The sequence below is a fragment of the Phyllostomus hastatus genome, unplaced genomic scaffold, assembly GCF_019186645.2.
Source record: "Phyllostomus hastatus isolate PE091 unplaced genomic scaffold, TTU_PhHast_1.1 phas_contig_283, whole genome shotgun sequence".
NCBI classification, from domain to species: Eukaryota; Metazoa; Chordata; class Mammalia; order Chiroptera; family Phyllostomidae; genus Phyllostomus; species Phyllostomus hastatus.
The window spans coordinates 2,202,765-2,227,248 of record NW_025333833.1 but is presented as its reverse complement, the minus strand read 5'-3'; the positions used below and the strand labels follow the sequence as shown (position 1 = coordinate 2,227,248).

The 24,484-nt window shown below is 57.7% G+C and overlaps 1 protein-coding gene across 3 annotated transcripts in view; it reads right to left on the bottom strand.

The window, feature by feature from the left end:
* POU2F1 (POU class 2 homeobox 1) overlaps nucleotides 1-24,484 on the bottom strand; it is an 88,429-nt gene that overhangs the window by 39,034 nt on the left and 24,911 nt on the right. The window contains exons 1-2 of one of the 3 annotated variants that reach the window (XM_045838385.1): nucleotides 3,346-3,529; nucleotides 251-316 (exon numbers count right to left, since the gene is read on the bottom strand). In XM_045838385.1, coding sequence (XP_045694341.1) covers nucleotides 251-316; nucleotides 3,346-3,373 — 94 coding nt within the window. In that variant the 5' untranslated portion in view covers nucleotides 3,374-3,529. Of the gene's footprint in view, nucleotides 1-250; nucleotides 317-2,030; nucleotides 2,060-3,345; nucleotides 3,530-24,484 lie in introns of those variants that run through there. The other 2 variants (XM_045838388.1, XM_045838386.1) reach the window with 2 other exon arrangements.

Sequence of the window (24,484 nt, the reverse complement as noted above, 5' to 3'; positions counted from 1 at the left end):
ACCCCCCCGCCCCCAGGACAAGGCCCTGAGCGCTGCTCCGCCTTCGCTGACCAGCGGCGGCCGGAAGACAGGCGTCTGCAGGGAGGGCGGGCGCCGTGGGCAGAGACAGCCCAGCCCCGCAGCACGGACGCTCGTCCCGCCACCCAGCGCCCCACCGGGCCTGCGCGCACGTGCCGCCCAGCCCGGCCGGCGGCAAGCACCCCCTTCCCGCGCCGCCTCCAGGGAAGGGTGTGCCGGAGGGGCGTCTTACCTGTGCTGCTGTCCCCGCTCTCCAGAGACGCTTTGCCGTTTTCTGACGGGTTGTTCATTCTCGAGTCTGCAACAAACCAGAGAAGAACAGAGTTTTTGAAAACTGAGGATGCGGCCGAGGAAAGGTCTGAGAAAACCGACGGGTGTCACAGCCCCGCCGGCTGAGTGAGGGGCAGAGTCGGCACGGAAACGCCGGGGGGTGGCGAGTCCCCGAGCCTGAAGGGACCCACTCGCGCGCAGTCTAATTCATGCTAAGACCCTCCGAGGAGGACGGCAGAAATCTAACCTAAAAAGTCTGTAACAGTGTCTGATGCACAGAGGGAGTGGGTGCTTTATAACATAAACAGAGAATACGCTAAAGGAACAAAACCCCCACGAAGGAAAACACGTCATCACCACACAAAGCTTCTCCTCCCACGGGCAGAGAGTTTGTCGACCACGCCGGAACAGCCCTCCGGCAGCCCTGGCAGCAGACGGCACGGCACGCTCGGCCGAGGGCGCAGGGCACACGGCACAGCCGCGGAACGAGTCCGCACGCGTCCCAGCGGTGCGCCAGGCTCACGGCCCGTCACAGAGGGTACGAGCTGCGGCACAGAGCGTGGCGCACACAGCTAGTGCTGCCGAGACCCAGAGGCGGCCACACACGGCCGCACCCGCTCACGAGCGGTGCTGCCCTCGTGTCCCAGGTGAGCCTGCCGGCGGGGCTCCTGTCTCTCGGGGTGTCTGTGTCACGGAGACGTCCACAGTCAGAAGTGTTTACCGAGCAATGTTGGGTGCCCCAGAAGGCAGGCCACAGGCGGGCGCGGGCCTGCCTGTCTCCTGCCCCCCCGCCCCGAGGGTGAGCACGCAGCGCACGTTACACGCACACCTCCGTCCGGCCCCCGCAGGCCCGGCTCGGCGCGCTGGCCTGTGACGCGGCCGAGTCTGCTCTCCGGCCCGCCTGCCCCTTCCCACCAGGCGAGGAGCCACTGGACCACTGGTCAGCAGAGAACAAACACTTGAACTGTGTTGTATTTGGTCTTTTGACCGAAGAACACCTTCTGTCATCTGATTAATGTTTAAACGGGGAATCAAAACGATCGCCGGAGTCCCGCCCACGCTGTCGCAGCGGCATCATCCCGCACACGAGGGACGGGAGTGCTTCGGAAGGCAGCCCCCTCTGCGAACTGCGCGCCCGTCCGGAGGCCGTGGGCCCGCCACCGACACGGCCCGTCAGACGGAGGCCAGCCCGGGGGCTTGCGTGGCTCTGCCACGGTCTGGTTTGCTCTTCAGGGGTCCACAGGGCTCGGACTCTCCCGGCTTCGGTCACGACTGAGGGTTGCTCTGCAACTTCCTTCCCCACGCTGTCCAGAACAATGCAAATCTCCTCGGAGAGCACACCGAGGTTTGAAAGAAGCAGGTGTACGGCTTAGTGAGAATCAGCTTTCTGAATGACGTAACCAGACCTCGTGGAAGTCAGCGACGACGGCGGCAGGCACAGCGGAAGGTGCCGCCTCCTCAGACGGGGTTCACAGCACAGCGGGGACAGGGCGGACCGGCCGACGCCCACTGAAGAAGATGGCAGTTTTCTGCACGTATGAAATGAAGCAGGCAGAATTCCTACTAAGTCGTGAACCTAGCCGTGTACAATTCACACCCTAATGTTCACACTCATGCATTCAGGATTGTGTCACAGGTATCCTGTACGAGTCTTCTAAGGACTTTCTAGCGAACTGTCAAGAGCTTCAAAACATCTGACAAAATTACTTCACGTACAAAATAACAAATAAAATTCCGATTACCTGTACAACTATGGGAAGGCTGTTTAAACACTCATTGTTACCTAAAAAATAGAAATAATTTCTGATTATAAAATATAACACTAAAAGTGTTTCAAAACGGTATTTCCCTTTCCTCCCTCGAGTTCCCAACGCAGTAGATGTACGAGCACACAGACACGACGGTGTCTGCCGTGACGGCTCCGGACGCCCCGGACTGGCGGTGAGACGCGCCCGAGACGCACTCGGCCCGCTGCCCCTGGGCCGGGGCCTGGCGCCGGCTTGCTGGTCCGCTCACTCGCCTTCACGCGGCGCAGACCTGCCGCCACCCTGGGCGCAGGCCACGCCTCCTCCCCACGGCTGCAGACGCTGTCAGAGTCGGAGTCATCGTTCGGGTCCGGCCTCAGCAACTGCGCAGGTGACGGGGACAGCCTCGACTTCTCGCATGGGAAAGACGGCATGCAGGAAGAAGTCGTTTGCGAAGGTTTGAAAGACAGTGAAGTGCTGGCGCTCCCACCACCCAGCTGACTCTCCCGGTGGCCAGACTAGCCGAAGGGGCCACTGCTCTGCTTGTGACAGACGGACCTCGACACAAACTACAGCCGCCACGAGCCACCCTCTGTCTAAAACCAACGTGGCTCAGTGTAGCTTAAAGCGTAGTTAGCAAAGACAGTTTACACAGCCCAGCCAGACAGTCCTCCCCCCAACAGGCCTGTTGTTCAGTAAGAAAAACCCTGAAGACAGTCTTCCTAGGACTTAGAATGGTTTTCCCGGAGAAGAAGAGAAGTTAATTTTTGAAAAAGGAAAAGGCTCATATCAGTCAAATTCAGAAAGTCCTGCCTCCAGGGTCTGGAGCTCGACCCTCCGCCTGGTGGCATTGCCCGGGACGGCCGCCCAGGCCGGCGCTGCCGGGACCATCCTGCACTGGGCTCCTCACTCCCACCAGGCCCTCGGTTTTATATGACATTCGAGCCAAGTATGCAAAACATTTTTATTAATATACATATTATTTAGATACATTTCAGACCTTGTTTCAGAGCTAGAGCTTTCAGAACTATATGAAATGCTCTCAAAAGAAATTTCCAAAAAAAAGAAAAAGCAAAAATCTCCATTCCAGTTGAATTCTAAATCCACACTATTTACTGCTAACATCCTCCAAACCAGAAGAGCCGGCGGTGGGGAGGGACCGGTGCTTTGCAAATGCGCCCCCCGCCCCCCCATCCACCCCCCTCCCCCGCAGTGGCCTGTGCCAGTGGGTGTTTCCGCACAGCCAACTGCAGGGCCGCAGGTTCCACCCCACGGCCCGCCGGGGAGGGCCGTGCGGCGCCCACCTACCCACCTAGAGCAAAGGCACCGCAGTCCAGCATTGCCGTGAGTCTTCTAGGTTCACACAGTCCAAGGCGGGAAGAAACAGGTGGCGGTTTGGGTGGGGTCAGAAGGTACCACTGTTTCTAACAAATCTGAGAGCATGAGAGTGGGAGGTGGGAAGTGGATGGGGGAGAAGCAACTACTTCAGTCACACCACAGCCATCTTCAACCGAATACGGGAACTTCGGTTGCTCAGAGGAGTTTTAGTCTCTCCTACCAGCGAGGACTGACATTGTCAAGGCAACTGAAGCATGAAAAGTTCCCCTTTTTGTAATAAAATAGAAACAAAGATTGCAGCTGGCAGTTTCCATAATGAAGCTTAATCAGTATGCGCGTGATTAGGGCCCTATGCAAATCTCTCCTCGTTAGCACAGCAGCCAGCACTTTGAAGTCCACGAACAATTCATTTACAGAATACACTGAAAGCACTCCCTGCATAATTTAAATCATTGCATAAATATTTATCAGTCCATTTGCATATTAATTGGCAGTGCATGAAGAAAGAAATTATCTCCTGAGTGCCAGCATAATAATTAGAAGGATAAAATGAGATTTCTGCCAATGGCCTGGCTTCTCGGCCCTAACTTGTGATAGTGTGGCGGAGGGAGGGGAGGGACAGGAGACGGAGTTCTGTTAAAATGCCGCTGAAATGACACGTACAAATTAGAGACAACGCTACAGACTTAAGCACCTTTCATCTTACCCCTGCTGGCAACGATGACTTCGGGAACAAGGGGATTTGCGAGGACCTCTCCACACAGCCCAAACAGTCCCGGGAAACAATGAGCAAGGTGGGAGCGGGGCGCGGGGCGCGGGGCGCGGGGCGCAGGCGGCGCTGGCCCGCCGACGGGGGCGCTTCCAAATCTGACAGCGACGCAGGGGAAGGCGCCCCCCACCACAAGGCCACGGCACCGGCCCAGGGGCAGGGCGGGACCCACAAAACTGCCTCGGGAGGGGGCAGTCCCGGGCACCCCTCTTTTCCCCCCACAGGCGAGGACGGACGAGGCTGGCTGAGCCGCCGCGCGGGGTGTGCGGGAGCCCCCCCACCCCTCAGCCTGAGGGGCAAGGCAGCCGGCGCCTCACCACAGCCATCAGAACGTGGGCCATGCGAACTCTGGGATGACTCGGTATTTCAAGTAAACCCTACGTAACAGATGTGAACATATATGAGTACATGAGTGTACATATAAAGCCCTACTAAACACTACATCTACTCAATTTTAACTGAATTTACAAGGTAGAACATCAATCCCAACATGACCACATCCCACTCGAATCACTATGGGTGGTTCAGAAGATGTATAAAACCACATGAAGTACACATCATTACTTCTTTTAAAAATAAGGAAACTGTGCCCTGGCCGGTGTGGCTCAGCCGACTGGAGCATCACCCTAAGCACCAAAGGTTGTGGGTTCGATCCTCGGTCCAGGCACACGCCGGGGTTGTGGGTCCGACCCCCGGGTGGGGCGAGCACAGAAGGAAACGGATCCCCGTTTCTCCTTCACGCTGACGTCTGTCTGTCTCTCCCCGGCCCCCGAGTCCTCCCTCCCTAAGACCAATGGACGCATCCTTCTGTGAAAGTGTCCTCCTCGGGCGAGGACAGAAAACAAGAAAACGAGGACACCGAGCTGCAGAGGGCTGGGGCCCCGGACCCAGTGTCACACGAGTGACACGGTCGGACCGGAGAGCCGGAGCGGAGAGCGGGCCCGGCCGCCACGAGAGCCTGCACCCGGGGCCCCACACCTGACGCACGCGCTGCGGGCGGAGGGGCTCAGCGGGCGCGGGGACGGGGCCTCGGATGAGGCAGGACCCGCACAGCCCGCGTTCAGCGTGGCGTGTGGCGAGGAGACCAGCAACCGGCGACGAGGGTCTGTGTTTAAAAGTCAAGTGTGTGCGATCCACAGACGCACGCAGCAGACGGAGGCGCATTCCCAGGGGTATTATCCCATTAATGACTGCTTTGATTTTGAACCAGTCTGAGCACACCACGTGTCTGATTTCTAAAAATGTGTCACTTTTGCCAACACAAGGTTGAAACTGAACTTGACATGCATGTGAGAAAATGAAAGACAAGACTTTCATACAGGATTTTGAAAAGATTTCCCTGCAAGTCAAAAACAGCATGGAAGACTTGCGCCTCGACTTCCAGACCGGCACTCCGCCCACGCCGCTCGCTTCTCCAGTACAGAGTCACCCCCTACCGGGACAGGGCGAGGGGAGAGACGCAGCGCTGCCATCTGGGGCCGAGAGGCCTCAGCTCCTGCCCTCTCACCCCTGACCTCCTCATCGGGCCACGAGGGCGCCTCTCTCACGAGGCGGCCATCAGGACGAGTGCGCTCCGGCCGCCCGGGGAGGCTGTGCCGGGGACACCTCGAGGCATGAGACAGACATGGGAGAGCCTCCAGGAGCAGCAACTGCATTCGATCACAATTCATAATGCTCTGTATCAGAGCAAGCAAGGCTCGAGCGTGGAGCAGGAGACAAGTCTCCGGGGAGGTTGACGGCAGAACGCACGGGGCGACACAAGCTCGGCCCGTGACGGGGAGAGACGGGGGCGATGACGAGTGGCTGGAACACAGGAGACGCCCATCCGTGTCTCCTCCCCTCCCCGTCGGCCTCACGGCGCCTTACACGCACTGCCTGCACGTGCAGAGCACCTCTGCCCCTCCCGGCCACCTCTCCGTGCCGTCCGTAGGGACACTCTGGACGCTGTCAGTCCCGAAGGCCAGGCCTGAGCGGTGCGAGGACCCCTGCGAGGACCCCTGCGAGGACCCCTGCTTGGCCCAGGGTCCTGTGCAGGAGGGGCGCTCTGCCCACAGCGGGCCTGCTGCTCTCTGGGGGCTGGCGTGCGCCCGAGAAGGAGCCCTGCGCGCCACTGCAGAACGCGCCCTCTGCACTCCAGGAGCGGGGAGCGGGCAGGAGGAGGGAGCAGCCCCGACGGGCAGCGAGCCAGGGTGACGGGAAGCCTCGCTCCGGTAGGACGCGAAGGCCAAGAAAACGCCCTTCCCGGCGCCCTTCACCGAGGCACGCTGCGCATTCCAGAGGGCGGCTTTAAATCCCAGCAGCCGGCCGGGCCCCCGGGCCCCCGGGGCCGCGCAGCGAGGCCCGAAGGAAGGGAGCTGACAGACAGACGGCCCTGCTCACAGTCTCAGATGTCCACCACGTGAGGTCTCTGTTTGGAACACCCGAATAGAACAGGACCTGAAAGGCCACCCTTACAAAAAAATCTGGAGGTTTGCGGGACTGTCAGTCACTTACGGTTCAGGAGGAATTAATCCACATCAGCCGCTCCCATCTGACAGCGAGCTCAGGGGCCGGCGTGTGAGGTGACGGCTGCTTCCACTGGGAAACCCCAGAGGGCAGTACACACTCATAATCTTACCCCGCAGAAAGTAGACTGAGGCCCAGACCAGGCCTTCAGGACACTTGTTATCGAGTGGCAGAGAAAGGAGGGGCAGGGACAGGGGACTGGGACAAAACAAGGAGGCGCGGGAGGAAAATGAGACGAGACACGCCACGACTCCCGGCCCGTGATGCGCACCTGTGGCCGGATCGTCGGTCCCAAGGGCCAACCTAAAATAAACGCCACGGAACCAGTACGCACACCTCCAATGCTTCCTTGCAACGCGAAGTTCATGAACACACACTCATTCCCCATCTTCTGATGTCGGCCCACGACCTCTGCTTTCTGGCTGGGCCCGCTAATTGCGTCTCCTCTTCTTCCTTGGATAAAAATCACCCCCTAGTACACACTCTGATATTTCCGGTTTCAATTTCTCCAGCCAGTCTTCCAAGCTTTCCACGCCTTCACAGCTCGCGGGGTACACCGTGTACAGAACAAACACAAACAAACCCAGGAAGTCGCGGGAAGCGGCGCTACTTCCCCAACGCAGTGCGCTCCGCTACGTTCTAGCACGGTTTTCTAAAGTGCTTTTTCAACCTACTAAGTTGACCTCACGACCCACAGACGGAAAACTGCTTTAAAAATGAGGCAAGAACTTAAAAGACACGTAAAGCCATCTGATTGAGAATCTTTTTCATCCTTTTTTCTTTTAGAATAATTGGTCCCTAAAATTTTACAGCTTTTCTATTCAAGTCCAATTCAACAGCATTTTTAGTAATTACCCTTTTATCAAATCTTTTCAAAGCACTGAAGTTAAGTTTTCCCAGAAACATCGTCTTTCTTTCCTTGGTTCATATAATAATTATTTAAATTGTATCGTTAAAACAAGCAGCACAACAGACATGGGGCACAACCCCGTCCACGACGCTCGGCCGCCACAGCGCCCCCTGCAGGAGCGCGTCTGCACAGACCGCTCAGCTCCGGGCGAGCCCCCAGGAGGCCGAGGGGTGGGGACGGCACCCAGTCCATCCGTCCAGTCTGCTGCGAAGCGGGGGCCTGTGCAGGAAGCACCCGCCGGAGGCAGCGAGGGTGAGATGGCGCAGCCCCTGCTTCCCCTCTGGCCCGCACCCCGGCAGCCGCGAGCACGCCACGACGGAGTCCGACCCCAAAGCTCAGTTGTGCAAGTGCCCACGCTGGGGGGCTCTGCGGAGCCCCACACCTCGCCACCCCCAGCAGGCTCGCCCCTCTGGCCCTCGAGTCTGCACCTCCGTGACTGTCTGCCTGCACTCCAGGGTCCCCTCCTCACTGAGCCGGGCCCTGATGCACTCGGCACGCGCTTCCTCAGCGCTGCCCAACGCCGGCGTGGACGTGGGGGGCACGCCACTGACCACAGACGCTCACAGCGGAGCAGGAGAGAGGACCAGGGGACGGTCACCGAGCGAGCACCTGCAGAGTGGGAACCCCCGCGGAGCGGGAGGGCACGTGCTGGCAGGACGCCCACGGCGCCCGTTTCTCAAGCCCGTGAAAAACGGGCTTTGTTTTAAGCCGCACACTGCTCCGGCCACTCCCGCGCCTTCCCGAACCGCTCGGTCTCGTTTCCCACACCGGTGGCGGACGACTTCTCTCACTCTCGGCCTCCGGGCATTTGAGTGGCAGCACGAGGGTGACACGCGTCCCAGCGTCCTGTGTGAGACTTAAAACACATCCTCCCGTCAAAGAACGACAACGCCGCCTAAACTAACCGATGCTCTTCCTGTGTCTTAATGCAAAACAGCACAGCGGCCGCCGCTCCGGCACTCCCGCGCGGTCTGCCCGAAGCGCCCTCCTCTCTGCGCACCGGCGAAGAGCCCGCCTGCCCCACAAGGGCAGGGTCCCCGTCCTGGCCGTGGGTCTCTGCTCCCCCTGCTGTACAGTAACCACGTGGTCCTCTGGGCCCCACAGCAACTCCAACACCCCTCTCTCGTGCGTGACCCTCTATTCTGAAATAGTCAGGGATGTGCAGGAAGTGGTAAAGACAGGTCCCATGCGCCCTTCACCCGGCTCCCCCCACGGGTGACACGCTGTGGAACTACGGTCCGAAGTGCGGGGCCACCCCCAGCCGCTCCCGTCGCAGACCGGGCTCAGGCACTCCCGGCAGCTCTGCGTCACAGCGGCCCGCACGGGTCACACACGCTCAGAGTCAGACGTGGGACACACACATCTGCGTGCAGTGGGTCACTTCCACGGCCACGCCACAAAGTTACAGGCAGTCATCATGACACCTGGGTTTATCAGATGCTACTAAATTACCGTAAGGGGAGCACCACACGCCGGGACAGGGCCTGGCTGCCCCGAGGGGTGCTAGCTGCTCGGCGGGGGGGGGGGGACGGTTCCCAGGACACAGGGACTGGCAGCTGCCCTTCTCAGGAACACCAAGGCCAACTGGACCAGTCCCTGGAGCGTGTGTCCTCGGGTATTCTTTCCCAAAGCTGTGTAACTGGCCCACTTACTGTTTTCTTTAAAGGGTCCATTTCTTTCTGTTTTTAAAGATTTTATTTATTTATTTTTAGGGAAATGACGGAGAAAGAGAGAGAGAGAGAGAGAGAGAGAGACATCAATGTGTGGTTGCCTCTTGCACACCCCCTACTGGGGACCTGGCCCACAACCCAGGCATGTGCCCTGACTGGGAATCAAACCAGTGACCCTTTGGTTCGCGGGTTGGCGCTCAGTCCACTGAAGCACCCCAGCCAGGGCCAGAAGGGTCCAGTTTACTAACACACGCACACAACCCCAAATTCAACATGAGCCCCCCTCCGATCTACAAGTATCTACTTCAGTTAGCTTTGGATATGCAAGTCTGTGTGGAAAAGGTCCAGCTATTGTTAATATAATGAGAACAGGTCGTGTGACATCAATGTAGCCTGGCAACCAAAGACAGTGGACCGGAATGCACATGCGTGAACAATGATGACTCCACTGTACTAGTCAGTAGGGGCAGTAGACACAGCAGAGTAAGCACGTGTGCTGTGTGGCTGTTGCATTCAAAATGACTGACAGAGTAGACAACAAATGTGCGTCAGATTTTGAGTTAAGCTTGAACATTCCTCTGCAGAAAGTACTGGAATGATTCAGAAGGCCACAGCTATGGGCACCTGGTGACTGGCAGCTTCCTCACAACAACACGCCTGCTCATGCATCACATCTCGTGCAGAGTTTTTTGGCAAAACATCAAATCACACAAGCGACTCAGCCCTCCCACAGCCCAGATTTGGTGCCCTGTGACTTCTGGTTTTCCCAAAACTAAAACCACCTTTGAAAGGGGAGAGATCTCAGATAGTCGGTGGGTGAGATTCAGGAAAATACGACAGGGCAGCCGATGGCAATTGGGAGAACTGTGTGAGGTCCCTGGGTGCCTACTTTGAAGGGGGCTGAGGCGTCACTGTCCTGTGTGCAGTGTTCCTTGTGTCTTGGATCTTTTTCAATAAACGTCTCCACTTCTCATAGCGCATGGCTGGATACTTTCTGGACAGACCCTCTATACCTACATAACAGGCACCGATGGATTGATGTAAGCTGCTGTCACTGTAAAGTACTCTAAGAAAAGGTACAAGGTCACGTTCTGTCTGTAGATGAGGAAGGTCACTGCTTGGCACACAGATGTGGAAATCCGCCCGCCATCGTTGGCTGACCACCACACTCCGCTCCAAGGCCCCGGATACAGACCAGCAGTGAGTCCGGCAGCCGTAAGCAGGCAAGGGGCTGGCGCATGCGCTGACTCTTAGCTGCCATGTTTGAAGTGCTGTAACTAATTAGTATGAATTAGTAAACAGACCAAGACTAATTAATAAAAACCACTTTTTTGTTTTATATTACTGTACTCAGTGCTCATGTACAATAACTAGCCCATATAAATTTTCCTATACATTTGCGATGTTTTTGATTATTTCATGAAAACGAATCACGTGAAGTTGAACAGTGCAAACCAAAATCAAATATGCAAACAGTTCAAACTGTCCTCTTAAAAAGTTATTTTTGTAGCAGAAGTAAATCATACTACCTTATAACACATAAAAGTAAAGATCAACATGAAATTCTACCACAATTCTCCAAGAGTGGGCAAAAGCTTACTACGACCTGTTATGACATTCTACAACTGAAAAGAAAGAAACGGAATTCTTCCTCTCTTGGGGGAAAAAGTCCAATTTGTATGCATCTTAAGTTCTTTAAGAAAATTATTTTAAAAGTCGTCAAATTGTAAGAGGATTTGCATAAAACAAAGCAAACAACACCTGGAGACACACACACGCAGAAGAAGCCCAAACCTCAGCACTCTCCCCTAAACCCTCTGGAGCAGAAACCGTAACGAAGGAGGAAAACCCGCCACCCTTTCCCCTTTCGGCCAGTGCGAGGGCGACGACTCACAAGCCCCTCCCGGCGGCCGCCCGCGGGCTCACCTGGAGCCCTCTGCCTCTTCTGAAACCGCCCCCCCGCCCCCCCACTGACGCCGGACGCAAATGAGCCAGGTGCGGCCCCCGCAGCGGCGGGGCCGCCAGGCCCTACCCAAGTCAGTCCCTGCAGAAGCGCGCGCAGCTGGCCAGGGCAGCGCAGCTGCGCTGGCCTGGGACTGGCTGAGCAGGTTTCAATGCTCAGTGAGTGAAATAACAATTATTCCTTGTAAAGAACAAATACAGCCCTGGCTGGCACAGGTCAGTGGGTTGAGCGCTGGCCCTGCAAACCAAAGGGTCGCTGGTTCGATTCCCAGTCAGGGCACATGCCTGGGTTGTGGGCCAGGTCCCCAGTTGAAAGACAGCCACACATGGATGTTTCTTTCCCTCTCTTTCTCCCTCCCTTCCTCTCTCTCTAAAAATAAAATCTTTAAAAAAAATAAAAAGAGATACAAAAACAAACACACCCATCTTTGCTTGAAACGTCAAGCAAAATAACACCCAGTCTTCTTCTCATCCGGAAGCGGCTTTCTGTCCGCGCAGTGACACGGGTGTGTTGAGGAGTCACAGGACGCCGATTACCAAATGGCGGTGATTCTTGTACTAAAGAAACACAGTATTTTGGGATAGTACTCCCTGTGGGTCACTTAGTGTTATGACCAACATCCACTGAGAGAGAGAGAAACAATACAAAGTCCAATCTGAACAGTAGTAAATATTGTGCACCTTTTCCCTAAATAAACTGAAGATGACCGTTTGCTGGTTTCACTTAAAGTTCGCATTTCCGCAGCAGGGGCTCTCAGTGGGCGGTGCCGGTCCAGGCACCCGCAGACACCCTGCAGTCTCGGGCTCCCCGCACCCCGCACCCTGCACGAGTTCTCTGTCTCTGCGGCACTAGGGGCGCAGCGGCAGAGGACAAGGCGCAAAGGGGACGCGCTGGCCTCCGAACGGAGCCGGCCGGCTCGCGCCTCCTGGGCTGGGAGACACGCAGAGAAGAGCGGCTCGCCGTGTCCTTCCCACGCACGACAGGCACAGAGAGAACTGTGTGCCTCTGCGACGACGCACGGGAGCTGGGTCCCTGCGCACGTGACAGCCACGACTGTCCCCAACTCACCGCCAACTCACCACTGAGGCCCGCCGACTCGGGGCGGCGACCTGACCGTGTACTCCTTTGTGATACGAAAGGAGCTTTTCTAAGATGTTCTATGTGCATGTAGGGATGACTCTGAAGTTTAAGTCAAGAACCCTAACATCCCTCACTGGACTAACAAGAACTTAAACGACAAAACCACATGCGGACGACAGTTCTTCCTTGGCACCCAGCCCATGGAGGCACACGTCTTGCCCCTCGCCTACACGTCTCCCCGCCTCCTGGAAGGCAGGAGTGGCGCTCTGAAGAAACAGCCGAGCCGGTGACGTGGAAGTGACCGGGGACGAGCAGAGATCTAACGGAGAAGCAGCGCCGGCAGGCCAAACATGGCCAGTGCTCTTAGTATTGATGAGTTCAAGCCACTGAAGAGTTTTCTGCGGCTCAAACTTAAAAATAAGCTGCTAAGTACCCTCAGAATTATACCTGCAAAATGTACTTTTAAAACTGTATTTTTAAGTTACTCAAAGGCCAGTCACAATTCTAAAACCCACAGAGTTCAAAGGAAGTGTTTGTGCACTTGCTCCCAGGACCGTGATGTAGTCGGTCTGGTGACAGGACACACGGCGAAGCTTCCCCTGAGGTCAGACTCAGGCAGGTGCACGCCGGCAGGAGGCAGGAGGCAGGAGGAGGAGACGCCAGTCCCGCAGAGGTAAGGCCCGCGAGACTGGCTGGGAGGGTGGTGACGTGGGTGTGACGAGTTTTGGTTTCATTTGAACATTTCACCTACAATGTCACCTGGCGTGCTTGAGTGTGACAGCTGTGTCACCAAATGACATGCTTACGATTCTTTAATAAAAGACTTTGCAATTAAAAAGGGGAGCTGTTTGTGCCGGACCCTGTACTGGACTTCACTGCTGGTTGTCGTTTTCTTTCCTTAAATTAGAAAATGCGTAATTTCTAGGGATGGTTTTAATATAATGTTCAAGGAATGTTTTTGCTTAAGAAGAAGATTCAAATCTCAATTTCTAAGCTTGTCGTGTTTCCAGTGATTACTCTTCGGGGAGAGAGAGACGCACGAGGGGGAAAGTGCATGGTTAGGACTGTGTCCCACCCCGCACCGACGCAGCGACGGAATGAACTCCAGGGGGAGACTCTGACTGACAGGCCCCCTCAGGACACCCTCAGTGCCCTTCTCACAGTCACAGTGACCTTGAAGCACTGTCTTCGGCCACCAGTGGGCCAGAGCCGATCCAGAAACGGCGGCCCAGTCCGAGCGCGGGCTGCACAGGCGCAGAGCATGCTGGTCGCCGTTCCCACCCCCCCTTGGAGAAGGGCAACGACATTCAGCCAACGGCCTCAGCTCAAGGGAAGGACATTAACTGCAGCCCCACAGCTATCGAGTACTCTGGAATGGACTAGTTCTGGAACGGACTAGTTCTGGAACGGAACAGCAGTTATCATTTCACCCCACTCTGGCCACGGAGGTCAAGGAACGTGCTCCTGGGCCTTCCGGGGCGGCCGCCCTCACTCCGCGCCGAGAACGAGTGGCTCCCTCCCCCCTCTGCACGGGAGCAGGAAGGGCGCGCCCTGGCCGCCCTGGCCGCGCAGCTGCTCTGCAGCCCCAGGACAGGGGCCCGAGGGCACGGCGGCGGCGCCGGGCCGGGCCTACCGCCCCTGCAGCGTCTGGCCTCCCCGCGTGGAGTCCCTTCTGTTGCAGCAGGTTTCGGTCTCCACTACCTGAAGCTAAAAACGACCCACCAGTAACTAGTATGTAAATTATCGAGACTAATCTGGTACTCGTAAATAAAATTAGAATTTTCAGACTATATGAGGATTTATTTTCTGCTAAAACATGTGGCCGCCACATAGTGTTTGGCAACTTTGCAAAACTCCCACTGACATGCGCACCCTGGACAAGCTGTAACTTCCACAGTCTGGTCTCACGACTCGCACACGGTGGCATTAGGCTGCGGCTCTCGGTCTCCTCTCTGCTCCTCCCTGCACACCAGTCCCACCCCACACGTGCACTCGTGCACCCACGTTCTAGCTGACGGTTTTCCAAAGGCTTCTGCGCCGCCAGAAAACCTCAGTTATTCCGTGCGAGGTCAGGCCAGCAAGGCCGCCACGTGAACACGCCGTCGGCGTGGACGGCCCACAGGCACACGCGCCCCGCTCCGCCGGGCCTCACGGCCCTCGCAGGTCCTGCTCCCTCGGCCCCAGGTGCTCCTGCCCAGGTGGCTTCTCCTGGCCACTCCAGTCTGTCTGAACGTCATCCCCTCGGCAAGGCCTTCCCCGACCAGTCAGTCTAAAGAGCACGCCCCTTCCCCAGTCGCTGCCAGGTCGCCCTGCTGCAGTCGCCCCCGCCCTCCTCCTCCCTGTAAAACACCAAGCTCCCTGGGCACAGGCGCCTCAGCAGGCCCGCCCACCGCCGCCTCAGCGCACAGGAGGGCCCGGCAGGTGCCCCGACTGGCTGCCAAGTGGACGAACGGAGCCCACAGAGCCGTCAGTGAGGTCGGGGAGGCCGGCCTCGGCCTGCGGCAGGGCCCCTGCAAGGAGCCGTTTCCAGAAGCGACCCGAGTGTGCGCTGAGGGAACCCGTCTGCTAGCTTTGAAAACAGGCAGCCCCTTTAACAAAATGCTGCTCCACTCCTGACAGCATATCTGAATTTCAACAGTTAAACATATTTTTAGCTAGCAAATGCTCCTTCTGTAAAGTCAGGGCACAGGGGAGGAGGAGTCGCCTCTGCCCTGTGACGCCCCGGCCCCTTACCGGGTGCTGAGCTCTGTCTCACTCCTCCTGCTCGGTTCCCCCAGGTTAGCCTGGGTCCCCAGCAGCAGCAGCGGCGCATTCGGGACTGCGCTCTAGTTCACCGGCGCGGAGTCTGAGAACACGACGAGCAGACATCCCAGACTGCAGCTGTGAATCCAGACTGACGTTCAGGTTCTCGGGACCCGGGGAGGCCCAGTCAATACCCACGTCAAAATGCGCTCAGCAGCTCACAAACACGCACAACGCGTCTGAGACACTCAGCCGCCCCCAACCACGTCCCGGAGCGCGGCTGTGCCTCCGAACCCGGCGAAGCAGGGCGGCTCCTGCGGGGAGCCCCACCGAGACGGCAGCTTCTCTGGAAAACTCGGAATCAGAGTCACCCCGGTGTTTGCCTTGGTTGAACGGGAAAGCACGCTGTTTCAGGAAACGGACGAATCATTCACTTGTCAGTCAAGCGCTCACTGTGTGCCGAGGTCTTAAAACAGGTGCGCGGAGTTTCCTTCGGTTTACTCACGTTACCAGTTCCCGGGCTCACCGTTCTCCCCTGCGTCCCGGCCTTTCCTGCAGAGTTGAGGTTCCTCCTTTCATCAAGTACATCCTCTGACACGTCCTTAAGCACAGGTGTGACGGGAGGCGACTCAGTGGTCATTGTGAGAAGGTGTCATTTCATCTTTACTCTTGAATGGAAGTGCAGCGGGGGAAAGGGTCAAGGTCGGCAGTTACTCTCTCAGCATCCCTACGCCCCGCCCCCGGGCTTCCACTGCCACGGGCACGGGTGGGGGCGGGGGGGTGCACCGCTCCGTCACAGGCAAGTATCTGCTTCTCCTGCCCCTAGTAAGGCACTTTTTATATTTTACTTTCTAAAGTTTCATATAATATATCTAGGGACAGAATTTCTATCTATCCAGCTTGGGCTTTCACTGTGCTTCCTGAAGCTGAAAATTCAGGCTTTTCATCACTGCTAGAAAATTCTCAGCCAGTGTATATTTGAACTGACAATAGCTGAGAACTACCTCTATTCTCTCTGGAACTCCAATTAGATTCATTTTAAACCTTCTCATTCTATCTCTGGTGTATCTGCACTTCCCTTTCACATTTGTCTTTCATCTATAACCACTACTGCTGCATCCGTCTAATTTCCCGAGATCTATCACCAATTCACACTTCAAAAAGTGTCCAACCTCCCACTTAGCTTGTTCAGTGAGTTTCTGTATTTCGGTGAATATTTCCTTCCTTTCTACAGATTATTTGTTGCCACATCTGCCTGGTCATTTTTATGCTTTGTTTTTTGCCCATGTTTTCAACCTCCTCTTTTATTATTGAAATACTTTCAACTGTAAGACTGACTCTGAGTAAGCCCAGTCATCGGAAGTCCTCCGTGGGGAGGGGTCTACTTCTGCTCAACAGCAGGAGGCCGCTTTGCCGCAAGTCCAGTGCTGGCCGGTCCCTTCCCAGGGTCTGCAATCTGGGCCCCAGGCTCACATCTGGAAAACCAACCTGGAGGCGTCTGAGAAGCTGGGGTGCCAGCACCTTCCTTCAGAAAGGCCACGTGCTTGCCTCTGCCCCGCCCCAGCGCTCTGGCCCAGGGTCCTTCCCCTGACTCGTCACTAGATGAAGCAGATGACCAGACTGACCGCCAGCTTCGGGCTTCAGCCAATGAATGGAGGTGAGGCGCGATGGAGGGGAGGACGAGAAGGGAAAGCGGGGGGCGACGGAGGGGGCACGGGGGAGTCGGGACATGTCTGACGGCGTGCCTGGGGAAGAGGTTCTGCAGACGGCGGACTCGCAGGCTGGGGTGGCGGACGGGGGAGGGTCCCTGCCCACGCCCCAGTCAGAGCGCCCGCACGCCGGGCGACCCTCCCCCCCCCTCGCCAGCTGGCACCTCCCCATCGTCCTAGCCGCACGACGATTCTCTTAAACCTCCACGGCGACTCAGAACTGTCCTACAGGTGAACACCAAGGATCTGTGTCTCCAAGCTCGGACTTCCCTTTATCCCAGTGACAAACTGAATCTTCCCTGTTCACGGTTTTATCGATCGATCATCTTGCCTGGTGCGCGAGTGCTTGCGAGAGAGCAGCACCATGAGGGAGGGCGCAGCCCATCCAGCAAGGACGACCCCTGCTGACGGCGTCAGGGCGACCTCTAGTCCACGGCCACGTTCATGGCCCTTGCCTTCCCTCCAGGCTGAGAGGGAAGACACACAGCGCGGAGCAGGCCAGCGCCTTGAGGTTCTGACCACACAGTGCGAGGCCAGGTCGGGCCAGGTCTGCACACGCGTGCGTACGGGGGGGGGGGGAGGGCGTGACAAACGCAGGCTCCTGTGACCCAGGGGTCTCTACTGCACCGCCCTCGTACCGCCCACCTCGTCTGAGCCTCTGCCCCGCTGGTGTTCAGGCCCCGAGACCCTTTGTGGCGGGGACTGTCCTGGGCACTGCCGGACGTGCAGCAGCACCCGCCGCCCCTCGACTGTGGCGATCAGAAATGTCTCCGGTCACCAGACGCCTCCTGAGGAGGGCGAGCTGTGTCATCTGAGACCCGTGCTCTGGACCCGCTCGAACGTGCTCAGCGCCCTCCTTTCTGAGCTTCCCTTTCCAGCTTCGAACTCCCCTCTTCAGCTAGTCCTGGCGCCCGGGGTGCCCTTCCTCCCCGGGCAGACCGGTCGTCCGGTACTCAAGCACCTCCTGCCCCCCCCACCCCCCACCGCACCCCACAGACCTAAGCGCCTCGAGCGTGTCCCCGGACTCTCTGCGCGGGAGCTGTGCGCGCCCCCAGGAGGCGCACTCCACTGGGTCCCGTGGCGGCGCTCCGGGGTCTGTGCCCGCCCACTACCCACCCAGTTCTCTGAGTCCCCCCGAAGGCCCGGGGTTGCCCACTTTAGCCGCTGCCATTCAGTGAGCCCCTCCTTGCTGTGGCTCAAGCACCCTCCTTAGCACGGGGCGCACACTATCCTCAGAACAGCCCAGCTCACAGACGGGCCGCCGAGGCACAGAGAAGCAGGGGGCCAGGACTCGGGGGCCGGCAGTCTGGCTCTAGAGCCCGCTCCCCCCCCGGGGGCCGCCCCGCCTCCCCGTGCGGGCATTTAACTGCACCCACCCCGCCTGTCCAGGCTGCACGCCCCGGGCTCCTGTCCCCTCTGTGGGCCGCGCCTGTCCTCAGTGTCCCTAGACGGGCACAGGAGAAGCAGACCAGTGACACGCAAAGTGCACGGACAGCAACGGCGTCCTGGGTGGCCGAGGCGGCCGAGAGCACTCTGCTCTCGTGGGCCCGCACGGGGCCTGGCACCAGCGGCTCCTCCACACGCTGCTAGTTAGACGCAGGCCGCAAATACCCTGAACTTCTATCATAATCCGGGTCAAAGTGCTTCCATCACCTTGTTTTTCTGATCCTCAGTCATCCCGTCGTTTCGGTACATACGCACTAAACACGACATAGAGGAATCATTGTTACAAGAGGAGGAACGTTTTCTGGATGCTTCCAATAAACTTTCATTTAAAATCAAGAACTGGTCTTTCGGCCACAGTGCACCAGTCTATCACCTTGGAACATGGGCAGATCAGCACTCACTCGGAAGGTGCCGGCAGAGACCTGGACGGAGTCCAGAAGGCGCTCCTCTCCCCAGGTGGGCCCACACGGGGGCCAGGGCCCTCGGAGTGGCAGAGGAGCGCGGAGGTGGGTGCGAGGCCACGTGGCAGGGGGTGACGGGGGTGGGGCGGGGGGCTGTGGTCAGCCAGCGGTGGCGGCGGCAGGAGACGGGTGCTCAGTCAGAACGGGTTTCACTCTCCCCGCCCCCCGCCCCCCCCACCCCGTAACTACTGAGGGTGGATGCACCGCGCCGGACCGGTCCCCACCGGACTCAGCATGGCTGTAACAGCATGGCTGGAACAGCAAGGACGCCACAGCCCAGCAGTCTGTCTGGCTGGGAAGCGACTTCTCCTGAAGACGGGCGCCCCCCCCCCAGGAACAAGTGCAGACGAACACTCCAAGGGCCGGCGGAGACGCAGGGCTGGACAGGGTGGGAGCCGGGGCACCCCCGCAGAGACTCGCAGCGGCCCTGCATCCTCGGGGCACCCTGAGGTGCCCCTCCTCGGATGCCACAGGCTCCTCCACGGGATTATCTCTTCACTCCTCCTGCCCCTTGTGCCCAGCATGGAGCGAGCAGCTCTCGGCCTGTGTGTATTTTTTGCTGCCAAGTATGTAAACCAAAGGACTTCCTGCAAATGACGACACCCCAGAAAACCAGAAACCTAGGGACATGGTTCCTGAAGAGCAACACCGAGGACCCATTAAAGGTCAAAACAGTTCCTCGAGTAGTCAACACACTAACTTTTTAAACTATTCCAAGTGCACTAGCCGGGTTTCAACATTCTAAGAAAACCCGTGAGGCCAAAAGAAAGGGGTTGAATATATGGGCACTGACTCATTTTCATTTGAACGCCATGTGGGGAAAACTTTTAATAAAAAGAAATAAAAACCTAAAACTCTCCTCATGGAACTTTCAAACTACAGTGCTATTACTGCTCTCACAAAGGGATTATCTCTTCACTCCTCCTACTGTTCTCTCACACCCCAGCGAACCACTCCTGCACCCCACAGGGCCGGCCCGCTAGCCGCCCGTGCACGTCCCCGACCCCCACTGGCTCAGCGCCGGACAAACAGAAAACACACTGTCAGCAGTTCGAGTGCTGCTCTTCACCACATGAAAAGTTTTGACTAAAAAATAACGCTAAAAGAGAAAGTAATATTCCTTCTCCCCTCCTTGTCACTCCCCCTCTTCTATCTCATTTGTCACCCCCAAACCCTGCCCACGAACCACTTGTTATCCAAGTTCTCTGGAAGAATAAAAATAAATGAAACTCTAGTCCGAACCTCCAATGATCAGCCCTGGCTAGCATGGCTCAGTGGACTGAGCGCCGGCCTGCAAACCAAAGGGTCACCAGGTCGATTCCCAGTCAGGGCACTCCTGGGTTTCGGGCCAGTTCCCCAGTGCAGGGTGCGTGAGAGGCAAGCACATGCTAATGTTTCTCTCCTTCTCTATCTCCCTCACTTCCCTCTCTATAAGTAAATAAATGAAGTCTTAAAAAACAACAAAAAAATCCCCAAAGATCAGGTGTTTCGGCTTCGCAGTGCAGGTCTCCAGCTGCTGCAGCTGCTGCAGCAGCCCCGCCCCTGCCAGTGCTGAGCGGTCAGCCGCCGCTGTGGGCGCGGCGGCAGGCTCCTCCACGGGCAGGCTTGTCTCAGGGTGGGCACCATGAAACTTCAGCAGTGTTTCTCCCAATTTCAAGTTTGGTTCCACATAGTTCATCCTTTCTTATTTGCCATTTAAATCTTTTTTCCTGTCATTTCTCAGTCCCATCCAATGAAAGGTAACGTGCGTGCGACAACACTCCTGCAGCTAAGCCACCCATGGGACAGCAGAGAGCCGACGCCCAGGGCACGCAGAACCGACGAGCACGTGTCCTTCCCACTGCTGCAGGGACTGTGCCCGCCGGCCGGCCTCCCCCACGTGTGTTTCGTTGCCCACCCCCCGTGTGCAGGGAGCGTAAACCGGAGTGGCTATTTTTAAAGCACAGGGCACTAAAAGGCCCGGAGCGGCGGGAGAACGGCAGCGAGGTCTGCTTCCCTGCGCCTGCCCGGGCTTCCTGGGCTAATTCTGTCTCCTGGCGGGGGGGCGGGGGGGGGGGAGCTTCACTTGGAGCACACCGCTCCCGCCCCCCTACCCCCCCTCCCCAGCGGCTCTCCAAGGGGCTAAAGCCACTCTGTGAGAAGGCCCACAGACACCCAAGCCCCGCGGCCCCGGCCGTGGGTGGCCTGGAAGGAGGAAGAGGGAATGGGAGGTAAGGAGTGCTGCGTGTTTGCCTTCCGTGCAGGGCACGTGGACGAGAGGAGCTGGGCAGGGCTCGCGTCTGCTCGGGGCAGAGCAGGGAGCCTGACGGGAGGGCTGTGTTCTCCAACAGGGTCTCCGTCCCCCTTTGTGCTTCACTTAGTTCACGGCATCTGAGCTGCTCTTGACCTTGACAGACCGGGAGAGAGACAGAGAGCAGAGCGGGGGAGTCGGACACACAAAGAGAAGGGGAAAGGGAGGATTCCAAAGAGAATTCATTTCAAAAAATTAGTTCTACTGCCAGTTTTGATGAAGTTTTGAAACTTTAAAGGGGTTTGAGAGTATCTTTCCTGTGTTGACAGAAACTCAATTTTCCCAGAGATTGCAACAAGTACCAAAACAGACAAATAGGGAACCAAGTGTTGCAAGAACTTCTTACATGATTTTCTGCTACACTGTGTTTCTTGAAATAATGGCAAGAAAATATCTGATTCTCCACGATGACACGGGCAACGGCACCCTACCAGGCAGGACGGGTCACGAAGTGATTTCCCGCCCTGGGGAACGCAGCTGGACGGCCGGACGCACCAAGAGCACCGCCAACTCACCAACGCCACCTGCAGGCCCAGCGCAGATGAGCCTCCCAGGGCACACTTTCAGGCCCGAGACTCGTGAAAAGAAACAACCACGACTAACCCCGGCGGGCATGACAGCATTTTCACGGCAGTGGGTAACTTCGCAGGAAGGGCGCAGCCGTCGGCCCCGGGACGGCGCGAGGCGCTGCCCCTGCAAACGCAGGGCCGCTGGGAGAGCCTCGGCGACGCCACGCGCCGCTGCCGCAGGCCCCTTCGCGACAGTGGAAGAGCTGGCTGCAGAGCAGGGGACTGTCCCACGGCTTCGAAACAACTCATTCCCCGCTCCTGACCGTAAACCGCACGTTCATTCAAAGCACCCAAGCACGCTGGAGCGCAGGAGCGGCGCCCTGCTCCCACGGCTGGACTAGTGTTTCCCCCCAGGCCTTTCCTCCGCGCCCGTCTGACGTGCATGGCTTTGCACTGCATGCCAACAGACTAGTTCTGGGGGGTTTCACCGCGCCCCCATTTAATATGTCTCCTACCTCCTTTCATGTCAACCCACACACACGCTGTGGGGGGCAGCGCTCCACCCTAGGAATGTACAACGACTGGTGACCGGCGTGCTGCTGACAGGCGTCCGGATCCCCCCCTCCCCCCACGCACAAAGCAGCAGGAAGCAGCACTGTGCCTCTCTGGTGGACATGATTCTGAAAATTAATGGCTACGGGTAAAACTCCTAAATGAAAGGTCCAAACATTTTAAAATTTAAGTATTATCCAGCTGCTCTCCAAACATGTGCCGTACCACCTCCTAACACTGCGTAAGGGCACCTGTTTCCAGACCCTGGATGTCCGGGACCTTTCAATGTGCGACTCTGATAAGCTGCTCTCGTTTTAAACCATTTTACAACTTTCACACGTAAATACTCTCCTTCAAATTGAGCACAGAATACATTTATTCCCAATATTTACTGATGAAAATAGTTCACAGAAGTAGCATTACTTTTAAACTACCTTCAGAGCCAGTTGTTACATTATAGTCACATTTAATTTCATCTTACAACGGAATTACTACCCAGCCTTCTTACTCAGCACAATGTATTCAGAAAGCACTAGATATCTCCAGTCTACCCTTAGAATAAAATGTGCGACGGCAGGAGATTTAAAGAATTTGCTCAGGTCTCAAAGGCAACTGTAAAAAAGGCAGGGCCACATAAGCAAATGAGTAACCTTTGCAAGGGAACTATGTTGAAGACGGAACATTCAGTCAGATTCACATATGTGAGCATGCGTGTGCGCTGGTCAGTGCGACCGTTCTAGTCACGCCTTGCGCGGACACGAAGGTGCGAGGGCCCGTGGATGCCGACAGCGGAGCCGGGTCTGAGTGTCAGCCCCCGGGGCCCCGGCAGGCTTCCCCAGCTCCTCGACCGACGCCCGGCCGGCCGGGACTCTGCACGGGGGAGGGCCGGGGACTCTGCGCCCTGCCGTGCTCGGCGGCATCCCCAGCCTCCGGTGACGAGTGCCATCAGCGCCACCACAAGTGGTGACGACTAAGAGTGTCCTCAGACACTGCCAAACCTGCCCTGCGGGGCACCACCACCCCAGCTGAGGAGCACCAGCCCAGGCTCACTGACGGAACTACCGCACACAGTTCACCGCGGCGTGCACCGACTCGTGAGTTCAGTTTTAAAAGTTCACAAATATTTTAAATACTTAAAACCTCCGCCACACTCTGCACGGTCAGTGAACACGGCAGCCCCGAAGACACGGCTGCAAATGAAAACACGGGCTCATCTCATCGCTGACGTGTCTCAAGCAGCGCTATTTCACGACGGCCCCTGACTCAGGGAGGCAACAGCGTGGCTTGTCTGACCACTGCGAAGTCCCTGCCGCTCTGCGCCCACAGTGTGTCCTAGCCCACCCTCCCCTGCACCTCCCACTACTCTCACGCCAGCCAACAACGCTTCTCACCCCAGGAGGCCTGAACTGCTCTGCAGGCTCCCGCTCGAGACGCTGGGCCACCGCCCACCAACCGTCCACGCGTCCATGCGTCCGTCCGTCCACCCACCAACTAGGAGTTGCTGAGCATCTGCTCTGCATCGGACACTCCACGCCGAGCACACGTCAGGGCACGGAACTCTCATAAAAACCCTCCTGCTGGGGACGCTGACATCGGACACAGCGTCAGGTGGGCGGTGAGTGCCCTGGAGAAAAAGAAAGGGGGGGATGGGCGGGGTTGGGCCCAGCATCAGTCACCGCAGTGGCAGTGGCCTGGGACGGGCTCCCCGGTGCTCCGGAGACCCGGGGAGGTGGGAAGCGAGCTGCGAGGACACCCGGGGGGCATCCCGGGCACAGAGGGCAGCGGGCCGCCCCGGCCCCACGTCAGGAACAGGAGATTAGACCAGCGCGGGCAGTGAGGTGAGAGTGCTTGGGCCTGGGGTGTATTGTTAATTACAGTGCTATTTCCAAATATGAATTGGATTGTGTCATTCCCTGACTCAAAAGCCCCTCAACTGACACCTTCTTCCCGTTGCACGTTGCGTGGCACGGGAAGTCCCTGAGATGCCCGCACAGCTCTGGCTCCGGAAGACCCGCCTAACCGTCCCACCTCGTCTGACTCTGCAGGAATCAGAGCGCGTCCGCCCACGCGGACCCTTCAGGTCCCCTGCCGCCAACCTCCCCCCACCTGCTCTCCGTCCGGAAGGCCCCGGCATCCACCCTGCAGTCCCACCCTGCTTGGAACCCACTTCCTTAAGGGGCCCTCCCCGCCGCACCACTCAAACTGCCCTCACTCGCGTCCCCGTTCGTTTTCCCGAGTCCCCTGGAGCGCTTTTCCTGGACAGGACCCGCCCCACGCAGTGACGGCAACTTAGTTCTGCCGAGTGCCCAAGTCCGTCCCTGCAGACCGCAGGCCAGGCCACAAAGAGAAGGGCGCACTTCTGTTGCGCTCCCCGCCACGTCCCCGGGGTGCGGCACCACCCAGGGGCTGGTGTGGCGAGGGACACGCTTCTCGGGCAAACGACGGCACTTCGTCCCGGCCCTGCCAGACACCAGTGCGGCGCTGGCGTCCCAGGGCCCTCGCCCTAC